Source organism: Staurois parvus, unplaced genomic scaffold (genome assembly GCF_062004578.1).
Source record: "Staurois parvus isolate SC_StPar_1 unplaced genomic scaffold, SC_StPar_1.0 ptg000246l, whole genome shotgun sequence".
NCBI classification, from domain to species: domain Eukaryota; kingdom Metazoa; phylum Chordata; class Amphibia; order Anura; family Ranidae; genus Staurois; species Staurois parvus.
The window spans coordinates 2,331,523-2,350,818 of record NW_028318042.1 but is presented as its reverse complement, the minus strand read 5'-3'; the positions used below and the strand labels follow the sequence as shown (position 1 = coordinate 2,350,818).

Here is a 19,296-nt window from a genome sequence, read left to right as displayed (position 1 = left end):
GGCTGGCAGGTTTGCAAGCCACTTACCGGCAGAGAGGAGTACAGTGAGCTGAGCTCCTGAGATAAAAGTTAAAGTGCTTTCTGCTGAAGACGTTGAGGATAAATTTTTTTCCCATAGTGCCTGCAGATACAGAGTTCAATGAGAACTTCTTTGCTGCTTATTTAGAATATGTAAATATTTCAGTTTCTATAGCCTGGCCACCGTTTTGTTAAGCTTTGTTTCATTCACATCAAGTTGACTTGAGCCGAATAAACTCTGAAGGTAAAGTTTATTTAGCACTTTGCAAAAAATGGATTCAGGCACTTAGAGGAAACATAAGATGAACCATTTATGAAATGTGAGAGTAAATAGTATGATACGACAATTTTAGTTTGTGCATCTCAGTACTTTATATTTTCTCATAACAATTTCATAACTCCCTTCAGATCCAAGCTTGAAAAGATGCCTTCCATCCCAGAAGAGCCCGAAGTGCAGGACAGTGAGGTGGAGGGAGTGCTTATGCCAGATTTCCTGCGGCCACTGCAGGACCTCGATGTGGTGGAGTCTCGTGAGGTTCAGTTGGAATGTCAAGTAACTGGCTTACCCTATCCAACCATCACCTGGTACCACAATGGAAAGAAGATCCAGAGCACAGATGACCGCAGAATGACCCAATGTGAGAATTTCTCCTGTTGAAATGTTATAAAATTGTGCAGAACTCTGATATGCAGTCTGAAGCTGATAATAGATGTTGTTATTATTATTATACAGGATTTTTTAGCGCCAAGAGTTTGCTCAGTGCATTACAATATAAAGGGAGACAGTACAGTTACAATACAATAAAAACCGAGGATTAACCTCCTAAGCGGTATTCCCGAGTGTAGCTCGGGGTAAAATTTCAATACCAAGAGCGGTAACCCCGAGCTACACTCGGGCTTACCATGCGGCGTTGCTCAGGGGGTCCCTGCAGCACTTACCTTGTCCTTCGCTCCCGCGATGTGTCCCCTGCAGCGTCCCCGGCCATCTCCTCTGGCCGATGCCGGCATCCGGCTTCCGTGTTCCGGTCCCTGTGACGTCAGGACGTACGGGCGCTGGAACCGGCGGGAAATTTGAAATTTTTTAAAAATGTCATTTTTGCTGTCATTGCTGCGACAATACATTTCACATACATATTGTCCCTACTGCTTTGTCCTGCGCCCTGCCTGCATTTTGACTGTTCTTTCTGCCTGGAAACTTAGAAAAGTCCATGGCGTCCAAAAAGCGTCCCTTTACGTCAAAAGCGGTTTTAGAACAGCAATAGTAAATCAGAACCGCTTGCAGAATTGAGTGATAATGATTGGTGGGGGAAATTCGTCATCAGACACTGAAAACAATTTTGCGACTTTGCTCAGCGATGTGCGAACTTGGCGCTCTATTTCACATTTCAGTGTTTTTGGTTTGATTATATTATTGAATTAAATTTATTATTATTATATTATTATTATTTTTTATGATTATTTATTAAATTATAATTTATGATTTCGTGTTTCAAGTTTTATCATACCCGGGATGTTTACTAGACTCTTGTTCGGACAGATTTCAGTGAGTTATTCCTAAAAATTACAGCCTACAATAAAAAACGACATATTTCCATGCAAATAATGGTACCGCTTTCAGCACAAAAAATCGGAAAGAATCAGACCGCCGAGGAGGTTAAGAGGGCACTGCTCATTAGAGCTTACAATCTAATAGGGTGGGGCAAGTGGTACGAAAGGTTATAACTGTGGGGGGTGAGCTAATGGAAGCGACACATGTTTAATTGGAGGCTCAATAGGCTTCCCTGAAGAGATGAGTTTTCAGGGATCGCCTAATGGCAGCCAGAGTAGGGGATAGCCGGGCAGATTGAGATAGAGAGTTCCAGAGGATGGGAGACGTACTGACAAAGTCCTGGAGATGAGCATAGGAGGAGGAGACAAGAGAGCTTGAGAGCAGGAGATCATGAGAGGAGTGGAGAGGATGGTTTGAGTGATGTTTGGAGACAAGATTGGTGGTGTAGCTCAGGCCAGAGTTGTGAATAGCTTTGAATGTTGTTGTTAGTATTTTGCATTTAATTCTCTGGGCAATGGGAAGCCAGTGGAGGGATTGGCAGAGAGGGGTGGCAGACATTGAGCGGTTAGAAGAGTAGGTGATTCTGGCAGCAGCATACATGATAGACTGAAGAGGGGATAGCCAACGGAGAGGTAGGCCTATGAGAAGGGAGTTGCAATAGTCAATAATAACAAGGGAGTGAATGAGTAGCTTGGTGTGCAAATAAAGAGGGTGAATCTTCCTAACGGAGGCATAGACAGCAATAAAACTGACAGTTGTTTTAATCCCTCTCCACTCTAACCAAAACTAAAAAAAAAGTTTTGCCTTTAGTTGCACCTTAAAGCGGAGCTCCAGACTCCCCTCAAAAAATGAACACATTACCTGTCCAGGGGACCAATGCCATCCTCACCCGGGTTAGTTCTTCACTAGCATCTGGGTGGCAGCATAGCCAGTAGGGGAAACCGGAAGTGAAGCCTTGTGGCTTCACAGCTGGTTTCCTACTGTGCATATGCGAGTCGTGCTGCGTCTTATGATTGCTCCTGTAGTCTTCTGGGCCTTTTGAAGTGTTCCAAACGAAGGAGGCGGGGGCAGCAAACTGAACCAGGTACCCGCTCCCCCCTCCCACCCAAAAAGTGCCAAATGTGAAAGTGGAGGGTGCAAACAAGTGGAGCTTGGAGAATCTTTTTGTGACCTGGCCAATCTCAGTTTGAAGAGGGAAGAAAGGTGTTAACTGTTATTGTACTGTAAGGTTTGGGCTCTACAGTTGCCAGTTTTAGAGTGGAACCAAACCTCTCCTCTTTGTTTTAGATATCTATGTGTTTCCTGATAAATAAAAGATTGTTTGGTGGATCTTTTCGAACATTCGAACATAAAACCTGTACACTTCGTGATCACCCCATTTTCTCGTTACTTTTACCTATATTTTGATAAACCATTTTATTTCTCTTCAGATAAGGACATCCATCGTCTTGTATTCCTATCTGTTAGCCACACACATGCTGGTGTCTACAAGAGTGTCATCTCAAACAAGGTTGGCAAGGCTGCGTGTTATGCCCACTTATACGTAACAGGTAAGAAAAATAATGCTTGAGATATTATTACAAGAAACCTGCCAAATATGGAAATGCTATTTTCTTGTCTGTCATCCTGATCCAATGGCTTCAATGCTCCTTGGAACAAGTCTGCACAACTTTAGTGAACTTCCTACTATTTATTTCTTCTCTTTTTCCAGATGTGGTCCCAACTCCTCCAGATGGTCCCCCCATTATCGCATCTGTGACAGGAAAAACAGTCAAACTGCGATGGAATCCCCCCAAAAGGCTGGATCCTGCTATAGGTTTGAATCTCAAGTGTATCCCATAATTGCATGCTTCTAAAAACAAAACATGTTTATACTACTGGCTGTCACCCCATACTGATCCTCACCAGCCATGGACATATCAAGTACATTCTGGTACATCTCTGTTTTCTTTCTTGCTTGCAGACCTGGATCAGCTCACTTATTCCATCCAGCAGCAAGTAGTGGGCTCTCCACAATGGACAGTCATTGCTAATAATGTGAAAGAGACCAGCTACTCTGTCAAAGCATTGACCAAAGGGCACCAGTATCTGTTCCGTGTGGTGACGTACACTGCTACGGCACACAGCAAACCATCTCCTCCCAGCGAGAGTGTTAAGCTTCTGGACCGGGGTGAGGCTTCGTAGTGATGAAGGCGGGAGGGGTTCAATTTAAACCACAAAAAGAGTTGAAACTTAAATGGATACTTTATAGTTAGTTGTACACTAAATACAGGCGTACCTCGATTTTTAAAAATTTAATGCGTTCTGCGGGACTTTTCGTATTGCGGAAAATTCGTAAACCGAAACGCGGTTTCCCATAGGAATGCATTGAAAATCAATTAATCCATTCCAGAGATCAGAAAAAAGTAATAAAAAAGTATTTTATCCGTTCAAAACTCTTTATAAAGTACACTTTAAAGGCATAAATACTGTACAAGGACATGATTAATGAAGCAATAACATTTCAAACATCCAACTTCAACTTTTAAAACATCACACATCAACTTTTAAAATATGGCAAACTTTTCAAACATGGTACAGTACACTTCAACTCTACATAAATCACACAAAGCTCAGCTTCCTACCTTGCATTCATTCTGGGGAAACTTGATTCATATTTTGAAAAAAATCATAAAAAATTCGTAAACTGAGGCATTATTTTCAATGGATTTTCATTCATAAAATGAAAATTACTTTAACCGAGGCGTCCGTAAACCGAGGTATGCCTGTATAGTGATTAGTGTTTTGAGTTTCATGAAATCATAATTCATTCAGGCATACATCAGAAATCCTCTTTGTGGCTCGTTCATCTCTACGTGCTACAACTTGGGCTTTTTTGAGTTTGGGCAAGGAAACAGGGGCCCCATGATCACCTATTGCCCGGGGTCCCCATGAGTTGTCAGTCCGCCCCTGGATCTAGCTCACTAAACTTCCTCCTATGGGGTGGCGACACTACATTGCATGGACTCACTGGAAAGCAAACATGATGTCTTTGTAAAAAAAAAAAAAACTTGGAACTGTATGTAAAATAATAGGTTAAAGTGTTATTAATCCCTTAAAAAAAATGTTATTATTTGTTGGCTTCACCTACTTGCTTAAACATAGGCTAGCCCTTTTGTTCCCAGACCACTCCATGCTGTAGCAGATCTAGCCAGGGGCGGACTGACCATTTGGAAACTCGGGCACTGCCCGAGGGCCCGGGGTCAGTAGGGGGCCCCATGAGATGTCCCTGGTACCTTTTTATAGGCTTTTTTGAGTTTGGGCAAGGAAACAGGGGCCCCATGATCACCTATTGCCCAGGGGCCCCATGAGTTGTCAGTCCGCCCCTGGATCTAGCTCACTAAACTTCCTCCTATGGGGTGGCGACACTACATTGCATGGACTCACTGGAAAGCAAGCATAGCCGCTAGGGTTGCGCTGATACCGAGTACTTGCAGAAGTACTCATACTCGTGCAATGGCTCCTGATACCCAAAACTGATACCTTTGCGGTGCAATTTTAGCCCATACAAAAGGAATAGGCTCAAATTGCACAGCAAAGAATCGCAGGTGATTTTCCCCTCACTTCTCTTGTGTGATCCATCCCACTACAATAAGACAAGGAAGCGACATGAAGTGCAGCAATGGGCAAACAAAAAGGTAAAAAAGTTATCACAACTCACATGGTCAAAGTGCTTAATATTCTGCATGTCATATCCAAGACTGGCCGCTTGCGGTGCTCACAGGGCTGTAAGAGAGGTATAGGCAGTCCATCCCCAAGCTGACATCATGTCCGCCCTACAACCACAGGGGTCCCAGACAGTGGCGGACTGACAACTCATGGGGCCCCCGGGCAATATGGGATCATGGGGCCCCTGTGTCCTTGCCCACACTCAAAGCACACCCAAAAAAGCCTATAAAAGGTACCAGGAGCATTTCTTGGAGCCCCCTACTGACCCGAGTGCTCGAATGGCCAGTTCGCCCCTGGTCCCAAAACTCCCTACCTCTCCTCCAGCTCTGTGAGCACTGCAAGCAGCCGGGTTTGGATTTGACATGGAAAATATTTGGCACTTTTAGCATGTGAGTCGTGATAACATTTTAACCTGTTTGTTTGCACATTGCTGTATTTCATGTTCATGTTGCTTCCCTGTCTTTCTATAGTGGGATCACACAGGAGCGATGCTGGGAGATCGCACATGATTTGCAGTGCAATCTGAGCCTATTCATTTTGTATGGGCTCAAATCGCACTGGTATCAATACTCTGTATTGTTGAGTTTTTGACCAATAGTATGCTCGTGCTCACCGATACAAAAAATGGTATCAGTGCAACCCTAATAGCCACCCACAGGGCTGGACAAGAGGGGTAGCAGAAGGGGCACCTGCCCTGGGCGCAGTGTTCCTATGGTGCGGCTCTGAGAATCAATACCCCATTCTTCAACTCCCTGAACAACAGGAGTGACGCTGCTGCCACTCCTGTCATTGCAGTCTCGCCTCACTCTTCAGTAGGTACCAGGGGCGGACTGACAACTCATGGGGCCCCCCGGGCAATAGGGGATCATGGGGCCCCTGTGTCCTTGCCCACACTCAAAAAAGCCTATGAAAAAGGTACCAGGGGCATCTCATGGGGCCCCCTACTGACCCCAGGCCCTCGGGCAGTGCCCGAGTTTCCAAATGGTCAGTCCGCCCCTGGTAGGTACCCCAGCTGAGAAGGAGATGTCTGTGTTCTCAGCACTGATGCCTCCCTGCCTTCTTTCTCTCACTCACAATACATTGCTGGTATTCTGCAATATATTACTTTTTTCATTCTAGGGTTTGAACAACCATGAACTTATTCTTTTACAGAGTGATGCTGTTTTATGTTTTACAGAGGTGACAGGTTCACTTTAACAGTTAGGGCATGTAGTATTTTTTTTTGCATTTACATGTCTTCAGCAGGGCTATTGAAATCAACAAAAATGTTTGTGCTCCTCACAAGCCTTTGTACCATAGGGAATCTATTCTGAATGTCTCTCCCAACTTTGCATACAGTGAGCATACACAACCATTATGGCTAAATATGTACAGTGAGCAGCCCCCTTGGTGCTAGCCACATCTCATGTAACAATAGCAATGATTGCCTTTCCACCTAAAATCTGTTGACTGGAAGATGTCTGTAGATTTTGCAGTCAGTCCAAGAACATTTCCTAATATTTTCCCAATTAGATTGCTTTCAGTTAGATGGGGTGTTGGAAAGCTCATATCTGTGGGTAACCCAGTGTTTCTCAACTCCAGTCCTCATGGACCCCCAACAGGTCATGTTTTCAGGATTTCCATTATTTTGCACAGGTGATTTGATCAGTTTCACTGCCTTAGTAATTACCACAGCTGTTTCATCTGAGGGAAATCCTGAAAACATGACCTGTTGGGGGTCCATGAGGACTGGAGTTGAGAAACACTGGGGTAACCTAACATTATCTTCTTCTTGTTGAGTAGAACTCCTTGGGGGAGGCATCATCTGTCTCAGTGGCAGTCCCCCGTAGGTGGAACACTTACTCCATGTTGGTGTGTTGTTACCTAATAAACTCAATAAGAAAACAATTTTACCGTGGTTACAAAATATCCCTTCAAATATAATAAAAAAAAAAAACATAACTCTAAACACCACTGAAGAGGACACCATCTAAAACTGAACTGTGTGATTTGTTTTACAGGCCCCTATCTAGAGGAGGCACCTTCGATCATAGACCGCCCTGAGCTCCTGTACATGGTAGAAAATCAGCTCTTGTGTGTGACAGTGACCCTGAACCATGTGGAGGCTGATGTCACCTGGAAGAGGTATTAACCAGTGTAAACACTTGATATTTGTAGCATCGTAATCCTCTTTAGGATTCAGGGCGGGAGGAAAAACTCTGCAATGTTCACCAGATAAAAAAAAAATAAAACGAAGATAGTTGGAAGAGCTGTTATAGTGTAGTAAATATACAGATTTTTGGAAGTGTGATGACCCTATGACTAAGCCCCGTTGGGACTGGCGAAATGCATCTGATGTGTGTGATTTGATGGAGACATGTAGGTTGAGGCCGCTTCTTATCGTTTATTCACCTGGGCTGGTTAGGAGTAGTGGCTTTTCTTTCCTCTTTACATTTATTAGCCCTCTAAGATTGGTATCAGGACAAGCTTGCACCCCATGCTCTGGGACACACCGATATGTGTAGGCAGGTGCAGTCTACTTTCTCCACTGCAGGTGGCAGTCAACCGCAGTGACATTGCAAAGGGCGAGGAGGTCAAGCCCCAGAGGACTCTAGCAGCCATCTTGGGCCAGGCAGAGCCTATTTAAGGCCCTGGCTCCCAGGCTTGGCTTGGCTTTTCATGTGGGAACAGGTCACCCGTTGACAGGTCACCCTTGACAGGGACAGTGATTAGTGGGAGGGAGAGGTTCTAGGAGCCAGCAAACACAAATGCTCCTGCGCTTGGGGATGGACTTGATGCAGGCTACAACCACATAAGGAATGTCCTGGAACATGCACACCTTGCTGCCCTCAAATGGACCGGGGAAATCCAAATGTACTGAATGAGGAAAGAAAAAACAGAGGGCGCACAGGCCTAGTGCATTACCATAAAAAATGTTTAATAAAAATTAAAGTAGGTGTTGTACTCACAAACGACAATATAGTCAAGGCACATCATAAAAGAACAGCTGGATCAACACCGCGCTGAGTAACAGTCCGCAATAGGGAGTATAGACATCCAAAAGGCTGACGCATTTCGAGGACTTGCCTCTTCCTTAGAGCCAAGTGGCTCTAAGCCAGGCCTGGTGCATGACTGCTTCACCTTTAAACTCATCTGAGGCTGTCAAACTGTGTAGGTAATCCTCTATTTGCTTTGTGCCTATAGACCAGCAATGGGCAAACTACGGCCCGCGGGCCGTATACGGCCCGGCGGACCTTTTAATCTGGCCCGCGGAGCGTGAAAAAAAAAAACACAGCCAGGGCAGGCAAACATTGGCTGTCAGGATGTGTGTAGGCGGGGCAGCGTGACGAACGTGAAGGGAGCTAGGCTCCTCTCACAGTCCGCCCTGAAGACCGGAACGGCGCGGGAACACGGCGAGAGGAACGCGCGGAGCAAAGGTAAGTGAATTGACACAGGGGGGACTTGGCTTACTACTTGGGGGGGAATAGTACTGTGGGGGATGAAATACTATATGAGGGATGAATTAATATGGGGAATGAATTTCTATAGGGGGGATGAATTACTATGGGGGATGAATTACTATGGGGGATGAATTACTATATGGGGGATTAATTACTATGGGGGATGAATTACTATAGGGGGGATGAATTACTATATGGGGGATTAATTACTATGGGGGATGAATTACTATATGGGGGATGAATTACTATGGGGGATGAATTACTATGGGGGATGAATTACTATGGGGGATGAATTACTATATGGGGGATGAATTACTATGGGGGATGAATTACTATGGGGGATGAATTACTATGGGGGATGAATTACTATATGGGGGATGAATTACTATATGGGGGATGAATTACTATATGGGGGATGAATTACTATGGGGGATGAATTACTATATGGGGGATGAATTACTATGGGGGATGAATTGCTATATGGGGGATGAATTACTATGGGGGATGAATTACTATATGGGGGATGAATTACTATATGGGGGATGAATTACTATGGGGGATGAATTACTATCTACTCTTGGTCCGGCCCCCGGGTCCAATATATGAACCCATTGCGGCCCTCAAGTCAAAAAGTTTGCCCACCCCTGCTATAGACTGTCAAAGTGAGTCATACAGAAAGCAAAGGAATAAGAGAACAGACTGAAATCACACTAGGCACTAGGCAAGCATACACTATAAAAGGATATGCTTTGTTCATTCAGGTTTACAACCACTTCAAACATGCTTGGGACAAACAAAGACCAATCCTCAGACCTAAAGGTTACAAAGACCAAAAAGTAAAAGGGGGGGGGCGGGATGGGGTAAGACTCAATGGACCACTTGATCTTTTGCCGTCATTTTTTATGTTTCTATGAAGCTCTTTTGTATCCTGCGGTGCTATACACTGTGTTTCAGGACAGGCTCACTAAATATAAACAAAAGTATTACCACTGTCCTGTTTTATTTTGTGCTCTAAACCAGATTTGTGTCTTATTATAAACACAAGTCCTTCTCCCTAGAGCAGGCACGATTCTGCGCAGCGTGGATGGCGTGTGTGAGATGAGTATGCCGGATGATGGGCAGCACTCGCTCACAATCTTCAGTCCCAAGAAGTCTGACCTCGGCCCGCTGACATTCGAAGCCAGGAATCGGTATGGACCCGTCAGGTGCACCGTCAACATAGAGATGGCAGGTACCAATTGCAGAGAGAGGATATGTGAACTGTTAGGAGCTACATAAGGCTTCATTTAAATGTGGGGATGGGGGGTGGCAAAAATGTGGGGTTGAGCTGCATTTTTGCCACCTGCCCCCCCCCCCCCCTCTAAGCTACAAATTGCAGCAGACGGGGATGTTTACATGCCGTGGTCACAATGCTTTGCTTCCCGCTAAATGCTGTACACTCATGGGAAAGCTCTGTAGGAAACTGATGACATGATTCATTTAGATGTGTATTTATAACAAAAAAAGAGCCATTTGCCCCCCGAAATTACATGCACATTCTTTCTCTGTGAATGAGGGCAAAATGGAACAGTTTGCTCCCCAGGTCGAATGTTATTCATTGATAAAAAAATAGAGTGGTTTGGGAAATACTGTATTCTGGCTATTAGAATGAGGTCATTATGTTTTGTGTCAGTGTTTTTAGATATACTGTATATTTTATTATATTAAATCTCTTTTTTTACAGAGACTCCCCGTTTTGACTCCATCATGGAAGACATAGAGATAGGAACGGGGGAGACAGCCCGCTTTGTTGTGGTGGTGGAAGGCAAACCAGTACCAGACATCATGTGGTACAAGGTATGTCCAGATCTCAAAAGGGGAACCTCGTTGGTTTTAGGTCAATTTTATTTTATTTTCTTTAGTTGTAAACATTTTTTTAATGATGTATTATATATTTTTAACTATTCCTTAACTACTTGCCACCACCCACAGTACATTTACTGTGGTCAGTGGCACAAGCAGACCGTACAACGTACCTGTACATCACCGCCTGTCTTCCAAGTTTGAGACGTATATGTCTGCACCCCCTGACGACTTGTGTTTTGATTGGACACGGGTTTGGCAGCATGTTTTAGCCAATGATTGGCTGTGTTCAATCACACACAAGAGTTTTGCATTTACAGACTTAGTGCGCATAAGAATAGAGATCTGGCTGTTTCTTCTCCCTGAAAAGCAGGACAAAAAAACAGCCAGATCAGAAAGTAAAAGCAGCACATATTACACACATTACATATTGTTAAGCACACATTTAACCCCTTGATTGCTCCTTGATATTAACCCTTTCCCAGCCAGTGTCATTAGTACAGTGTCAGTGTACAGTATTATCACTGGCCACTGGATTAGTGTCACTAGTGAGACAGTGTCTCTTAGTGCCAGATTGCCCACCACCCTATCGCAGTCACACTATAAGTCGCTGATCACTGCCATTACAGTATAGCATCTATAGCTGCATAAATTCCAGTATACAGTTTTGTATTTCTTCCATTTGCGAATGATTGCACCAACTGTTGTCACCTTCTCACCAAGCTGCTTGGCGATGGTTTGGAAGTCCAGTCCAGCCTTGTGTAGGTCTACAATCTTGTCCCTGACATCCTTGGACAGCTCTTTGGTCTTTGTCATGGTGGAGAGTTTGGAACCTGATTGCTTGATTGCTCCTGTGGACAGGTGTCTTTTATACAGGTAACAAAATGAGATTAGCAGCACTCCCTTTAAGAGACTGCTTCTAATCTCAGCTTGTTACCTGTATGAAAGACAACTGGTAGCCAGAAATCCTGCTGAATGATAGAGGATCAAATACTTATTTCCATCATGAACATGCAATCAGTCATCATTTGTTAGACATGTATTTCTTTTGAATATTCTGTTGCTATTCTGTCTCTCAGTGTTACAATACACCGAACATTCCATTTTTAGACCGATCATTTCTTTGTGAGTGGGCAAACATTCAGAATCAGCAAGGGATCAAATACTTATTTCCTTCACTGTAACTTTCACACAAACCAAATAATACATTCTCATTGGGATTTTTTTTTACTACAGATATGCAGTAGAATATATTTCGGTCTAAATTTATGAAGAAATTAGATTTTTTGATTTATTGGATATGCTTTATAACAAAAAAATAGAAAATATTCCTTTGTTTTTCAAATTTTTTTTGTCTTTTTTCATGTATATAACAAAAAATAAAAACCGCAATGGTGGTCAAATACCACCAAAAGAAAGCTGTATTTGTGGGGAAAAATAATATAAATGTCACTTGCATACAGTGTTGCATGACCGAGCAATTGCCAGTTAAAATGGGTCAGTGTTGAATAGCAAAAAATGGCCTGGTCATGAAGGGGTGAAAGTTTCCGGAGGTGAAGTGGTTAAATAACAAGTAGATATAGAATACAGGGTGCATTCTTGATGCAGAATTTGCAAAACACTATGGGGGGCACTTCAATACGGCAATTACGATTTCTGGAGCTGTGTGAGTGTAGTCAACAGGGGCGAACTGACTATTTGGAAACTCGGGCACTGCTCGAGGGCCCGGGGTCAGTAGGGGGCCCCATGAGATGCCCCTGGTACCTTTTTCATAGGCTTTTTTGAGTTTGGGCAAGGACACAGGGGCCCCATGATTCCCTATTGCCTGGGGGCCCCATGAGTTGTCAGTCTGCCTCTGGTAGTCAAATTCATGACAACCCTGCAACATTTTCATTGTCATTGCTAAGGAGCTGGGTGGGGGGCAACCAATTCAAGTAGTTCCTATTTGCCACACTTTTACTGTATGGTGCTACCGTTGGACAAATTCATAAAGAAAGACCGCCGTATCCATAAAAAGGAAAGTGAAGCTAAATCCTTATTGGAGTAAAATGTTGATTGTGGCGCACAATGTGATTTCAGATCGCTCTTCAAACAGCATTGAGGATGCGTTGTATTGCTATCACCTCCTGCTCTAATTCCTTGTACCCCGCACTAGTGCTTTGCCATTGCATGTGGTGCAGGGGCGGACTCACCATTTGGAAATTCGGGCACTGCCCGAGGGCCCGGGGTCAGTAGGGGGCCCCATGAGATGCCCCTGGTACCTTTTTCATAGGCTTTTTTGAGTTTGGGCAAGGACACAGGGGCCGCATGATCCCCTATTGCCCGGGGGCCCCATGAGTTGTCAGTCCGCCCCTGATGTGGTGAATGGGTGCAAGAAGAGCAGCTCCTTTCACCTGCGAAAGTGACAGAGGGTGTTATTCCTACCGTGGCCATGACATGTGTACAATCCCAATTGCTGCCTCTGCAGCTAAAGGTGCTGCAGTTAGGGGGCAGTAAAAGTACAGCTCAAAGGTGGGGTTTTACCACCACCAACTGCTAGTGTGAACAAGATCAAAAAGTCTGCCACTATTCAGGAAGCGTGTAGTAGCTCTGTCAGAGTTGTGATAGATTCATACACACCTTTCCACCACATACATGAATCTGGTGCACGTTCCACCATTTGGATATCTACAACACTTTTTTTTTTATTTCCAGGATATGGGTTTTCTAAAGAGCACATCAGAGATGGATTGCTTTCTGATTGTCCACCTCTCAGAGTTGTCTGATGGGGAGGGAGGGGGATGAGTCAGTCCTGTTTGTAATTTGTGCTTGAGCTATTCAGCTCTGTAAACAATATGCTTAATTCTAGCACAGCAGTTAAGATTAGGCTGGTAAACATCTGGAAAAGAAATCTGAAGGCAAATTGGCCAAAGCCCTGGTACAGTTTACCATGTATCTGCTATTCACTGCAGAACATGTGTAGAAAGAACAAATTTTTTTCATTTCGCATCAATTCATAAAGTTACTCATTGTATTTAATTTGTAATACAATTAATTTAGTTTAGTTTTGTTTCGTTTATTCATTTTCAACCGGATTTTTCCAATGGATTCAAAATATTCAAATTGAATTAGAAGAATATCGAATCAATTTTAAATCATTGTGAAAAATATCTGGTTCTATTCTATTCGAAATTTTATCTAATCTATTGTTTTCTATTATATTCTATTCTTTTATTTTCTATTCTATTTCCTTTTATCCTTTTTTTTCTATTTTATTACGTTTTACTCTATTCTATTTTTTTTATTCTATTCTATTTTGTTATTTTCTGTTCTCGACCTTTATTTTCTATTATTTTCTATTCTATTCTTTTTTTTCTATTCTATTATTTTATTTTCTATTTTATTATTCTATTTTTTATTCTATTTGTTTCTATTCTATTCTTTTATTTTCTATTCTATTTTATTCTATTCCTCTCTATTCTATCCCTTTATATTCTCATCTATTCTTTTATTTTCTATTTTCTTCTATTCTTTTCTTTTCAAAATTCGAATTATATTAACACTAATACAAACAGGGGTTTATTTACTAAAGCCGGTTCACTCAGTATCTGGTGCACCTGTGCATGGTAGCCAATCAGCTTCTAGCCTCAGCTTGTTCAATTAAAGTCGGCCATACATAGGTCGAATTCCAAAAGAATTTTCTTTCGAAAATGTTTTCTAAGAATTTTTGTTTCAATTCCGCATCATTAGTGGGTCACAGTAATTGTTGATTTGCGTGCAACCATTGAATCTGAGTGATTGGGCATGTTGGAAATTGTTTGAAAAACAAAGTTTGAATCAATGATGGGAGAATTGTGCAAGAAATATAAACAAAAAAGAAATGAGCTGTGACCTAGAAAGAAAAGAAAATTATTGGCCATAAAAATTATTTTCTGTAGCAACATGAGGAGAAATTGAAGGCTTGGTTGAATTATGAAATCAATAGTGGTGCCATCGGATTACAAAATGCACAAAATTTCTGGTTTTCTAAAGAAAACTTGTTTGAGCTTTGACCCATGTATGGTCTGCATTAGCTGATTGGTTTCTTTGCAGAAGTGCCCAAGATGCTGAGTGAACCGGCTTTTACCCCCCGTTCACACCTATGCGGATGTGCGGGCCGCGTTTTGCACGGGCACGAGAGCCCATTCATTTGAATGGACTCCCGTGCCCGTGACATGCAGGGAAGAAGTTCCTGCACTTCTTTGGAAAACGCATCCCGCACGGGAACCTCGGTTCTCAGTACGGTTGCGTTTTCCAGTGCGGGTGGCGTGCCATTAGAACTAATAGCACCCGCCCTCGGGTCCGCATTTCTCTGTGCAGGTGGTGCGGCTGCAAGGATTTTCGTGCGGATCCATAGCGGCACCACCCGCACAGATGTGAACCTAAGGTTAGTAAATATACCCCACCGTCTTTGAAGTAAATCAGCAATAGCCTGCAATATATTTAAATTTGGATAATTCGTTATTTTGGATGCGTTCAAATTTATTAACATTGTGATTCGGAGATTTGAATACATCCGAATCTCCGAATAATTAAAATTCTGTCCCAATTTCGATTCCTTCCAGTTCCAGTATTGCACTGTGCCAACTTACCTGTATGAATAGATAATCAGTCAACATTTTCCAGCAACTTACTTACCGCAGACACTCCCAGCAAACACCGATCGCTATTGGTTTCCTTGTGTGTGGTCTATTCATTGTCTCAGATCCTCTCCTTCCTCTATTCACTTTCTCCAGGATGGCCAGCTCTTGGTGGAGAGTGGACATCTCAACTTTGTGTATGACGATGCGGAGTGCTCCCTGGTCATCCTCAATGCATCCCCCGAAGACTCGGGAGTGTATACCTGCACAGCACGCAACGTGGCCGGAGAGCTCTCCTGCAAGGCTGAACTTCAGGTGTGCGCAGGTAGGTGACATCATTGTCCGGTGTCAAATGATACCTACAAGAGAGTCTGAAAGGACTTCGGTATCCAATGTGTCATCAAATATGGATTTGTTTGTGTGAAACCTGTATTTATAGTATATATTTTTTGTTCATCAATGATGAATAGTGAGGGGGGACATACATGAATTGAAGACACTGAACCAGGGGCGGACTGACCATTTGGAAACTCGGGCACTGCCCGAGGGCCCAGGGTCAGTAGGGGGCCCCATGAAATGCCCCTGGTACCTTTTTCATAGGCTTTTTTGAGTTTGGGCAAGGACACAGGGGCCCCATGATCCCCTATTGCCCGGGGGCCCCATGAGTTGTCAGTCCGCCCCTGTACTCAACACTGCATGATACACATATAATACCTACCTAATGCACAGCATAGATGTTAGTTTAGGTTCACGCCTATGCAGGTTGTGTTTGAGGCGTTTCTGCATTGCGTTTTTGCACTTGCGTTTTTGCTGCGTTTTGCGGTTTCTTTTTTCTTGTTGCTAGCAGGGTGGATTTGATTTAAATCAAACAGTTGCTTCCTGGTTAGATATCATCTAAAATGATGTCATGCATCCCAGGCAGGGCCATGGATAAGGGGGATACCACCAGTCCTCCTGTGGGGAGCCCAGACAGCTGGGTGAAGCAGATGTAGGCAGGAAACATGATCGGCATGGCGGAAGGGTTAATTACTGGAACTGATCCCCTGTATGGCTCGCTCTGCAGCAGCTGAAAGCCGGCTTCTTCTCCTCTCTCTCCCGCTGCCTTTCAGCTGCTGCAGAGAGAGTCCTACCAGGGAATTAGTTCCAGTAATTGCCCCCTACCCCGCTGCACCCATCACATGTGCACCGTACATTGCCCCCTGCTGCCCAGACCCCTCTGTGTGCCCCCACAGTGCTGCCGACTTCTCTCCTCTCCTTCCCACTGGCAGCTGCAAGCACACTCAGGATGGAGAGTGAGTGAAGGGTCTGGTAAATATGTTACATTTACCAGCCTCTTCCTTTCCTGAATAAACACAATAAGTGATTGGTACCATTTAAAAGAAAAGGGGTGCTGTTGCGCTTAGGAATTTTTTTTTATATATATCTGAAAGAATTGACTATACATAAGATACCTATATAGCAGGAGTCCTAAGTGTGAATTTCTAAACACAAAATCTTAAATACTTAAAAAATGGACCACGCTAAGGTCACAAATTGACTAAATAAACTGTGCAATCTTTAAAGTGATAACACTGAGCAAAATACAAATACAATAGTAATATTCAGTCCCAACGTGTGAATAATTGGTGCAAGGGTGCTGTATCTTTAACGGTGATACTCCATACTGAAATGACAAGTGCTTCACTGTGTTCACACTGGTGCCCCACATAGATGTGAACTCACCGTCATTTCATGACCACCTAGGTCCTAGGTAAGTCACACTCGCTTTTTGGGACTATCTCAGTTTGCAATCCGGTCCTGATGACAGATATGCCTTCGCTCTTATAACCGTGGTTGCTGGTAGTAACCAATAACTTTCCACTAGATCTGCATCAATGTTAAGCAACTCCTCTCCTCCACAGGCAGTGTTTCATATTTTCTGTATCAATTAACAGCTGCTGACAATATTGGTACCGATCACTGGCTGTGTTAATTCATACCTGAAGCATAGAAAACTGTGTTTTATTTTTTGGGGGGGGGGTGCCCGGTCAGGTTGGCTGTATGGGGCCCCATGATTTCTAACAGCAGCAGTCTTCATCTGAAGTAGGGGAGGAGGGGCTTTCTCAGCTAAGCACACCCTCCTGTCTGTATGCCTGAGCTAGGGGCAAATGGATTCTAGAAAGTAAATGCTACATGAATCACCTGCCCTTACTCAAGATGGCCACAGCTAGAGACTAGTGTGGTGTCTTTTTAAAATGATTTGTTAACAAAATAAAGCACGGATATATGAATGGATGAGAGAGTTTGCTTTGCATATTAAAAATAAATTCAATACTGTTTTCGGTTTGTGGTGCTCAGATGCAGTATAGTTGTACTTTACCATTGCGGTCCGTTCACATTCGGTGATTTGGAATCGCAGCCAGAATCACTGTGATTCTGTCCACAATTCCAAATTGCAGCAAAATGCGCAACGTGTGTTTGGGTCAGGGGCAGACTGACAACTCATGGGGCCCCCGGGCAACAGAGGATCATGGGGCCCCTGTGTCCTTGCCCACACTCAAAGCACACCCAAAAAAGCCTATAAAAGGTACCAGGGGCATTTCATGGGGCCCCCTACTGACCCTGGGCCCTCGGGTAGTGCCCGAGTGCTCGAATGGTCAGTCCGCCCCTGGTTTGGGTGCCATTATTCTTAATGGCACCACAAACGCAGTGCAATTATGCTGCATGACAAGACAAGTGTTTAAAAATCGCAAGAAGCTTTTCGCCCTAAAAGAAGCAGGAGCTTGTTTGGGGCGACAAACGGTCATAGGGCAGCCCACTAAAGTGAATGGGCTGCCCTGTGTGTGACACAAGGAAATCACAAGCGAGAAAGCTAGTTCCAGCAACGCGAGATCTGAGCGGGGCCTAAATTAGAGAGAGCTGTGCTATTATAGATGTTAAATAAGTTTTCTTTTAACAAAAGTGAAGTTTGTCCCGTATATTAATGGTATATTTTTGTACAGAGGAGCCTGGAGCCGGGTCAGCAATGGACGAATCAGATGGACTGAAAGCTCGGAGACTGACCGATTACTATACCATTCACAAGGAGATCGGAAGGCAAGTCTTTTCCTGGGTGTGTGAGTGTAACTGAGCTGTTGGAAAGAAAATTTGGTACAATTTTGTTTACAATTATGGGGTCTATTCATAGAAAATTTGCTGTGTCAATGTCTCAATCACATATAATCACCATATTATGTTTAATACATTTATTTCCTGCATAGTGGCCATAATGCTGTATTTTCTTAACCACCTCCCGTCCAGCCATTGTATATAAACGGCCAGACGGTGGCAGTGCAGGGTCGGGTGGCTGTTTATAAACGGCCTCCCCGCACCCTGCTTGTGCGCACTCCCTGGGAGTGCGCAGCATCGCGATCCGGTGCCCGCTGTGTCCTCCGGACACAGTGAGACACCGATCGTCAAACGGGACCTCTGTACAAGGTCCCGATCATGTGATCGCTGATTGGCCAATCAGTGATCACATGCAAAGTAGTAAGCAAGATGTTACTTGTGACATCATTGCTTACTACGTGTGAAATCTGTGAATGATCACAGAGGTCACATGGTACAAGGCTATTCACAACAGCCTTGTACCATGTGACAAGCTGTGACCAATCACAGCTCACTCAGTAGTTCTCAATGGCTGCATGAATGCAGACAGAGAGAAAGAGAAATGGTTGCTTTTACATCCTATATGGGTGTAAAAGAAATCAGTGGAAAAAAAAAAAATCTTCATCACCCCCCACAAGTAGTACAGTGTCACCATGGTGACACTGTACTGCTAGAGTGACAGTATGTAAAAAAAAAAATAATAATAATATAAAAAAATATAATAAAAAAATGTAAAAGAAAATGTTTAAAAATTATAGTTTTTGGTTATAAACTACATTGGCTTTTTTTTTTTTACTAAAAAGATAACAGAATACATTTTGGCCAGGATTTATGATGAAATATTATTTATTTGCAAAATTTTATAAGAAAAATACTTTTTTCAAAATGTTTGGACTTTTCATTTACATAGCAAAAAAAAAATAAAAATCCCAGCGGTGAATAAATACCACCAAAATAAAGTTTTATCTGTCTCAAAAAAAGGGTAAAAAATTCATCTGGGTACAGTGTTGCATGAC

The 19,296-nt window shown here is 43.3% G+C and overlaps 1 protein-coding gene across 3 annotated transcripts in view; it reads left to right on the top strand.

Annotated features, from left to right (window-relative positions):
• The window catches only part of SPEG (striated muscle enriched protein kinase), a 442,132-nt gene that overhangs the window by 337,226 nt on the left and 85,610 nt on the right, over nt 1–19,296 (top strand). For all 3 annotated transcript variants that reach the window (XM_089680603.1, XM_089680604.1, XM_089680605.1), the window contains 9 exons: nt 426–655; nt 2,997–3,116; nt 3,278–3,382; nt 3,530–3,736; nt 7,275–7,398; nt 9,773–9,945; nt 10,438–10,550; nt 15,311–15,479; nt 18,136–18,229. In XM_089680603.1, the coding sequence (XP_089536729.1) occupies nt 426–655; nt 2,997–3,116; nt 3,278–3,382; nt 3,530–3,736; nt 7,275–7,398; nt 9,773–9,945; nt 10,438–10,550; nt 15,311–15,479; nt 18,136–18,229 (1,335 nt within the window). The remainder of the gene's footprint in view (nt 1–425; nt 656–2,996; nt 3,117–3,277; nt 3,383–3,529; nt 3,737–7,274; nt 7,399–9,772; nt 9,946–10,437; nt 10,551–15,310; nt 15,480–18,135; nt 18,230–19,296) is intronic.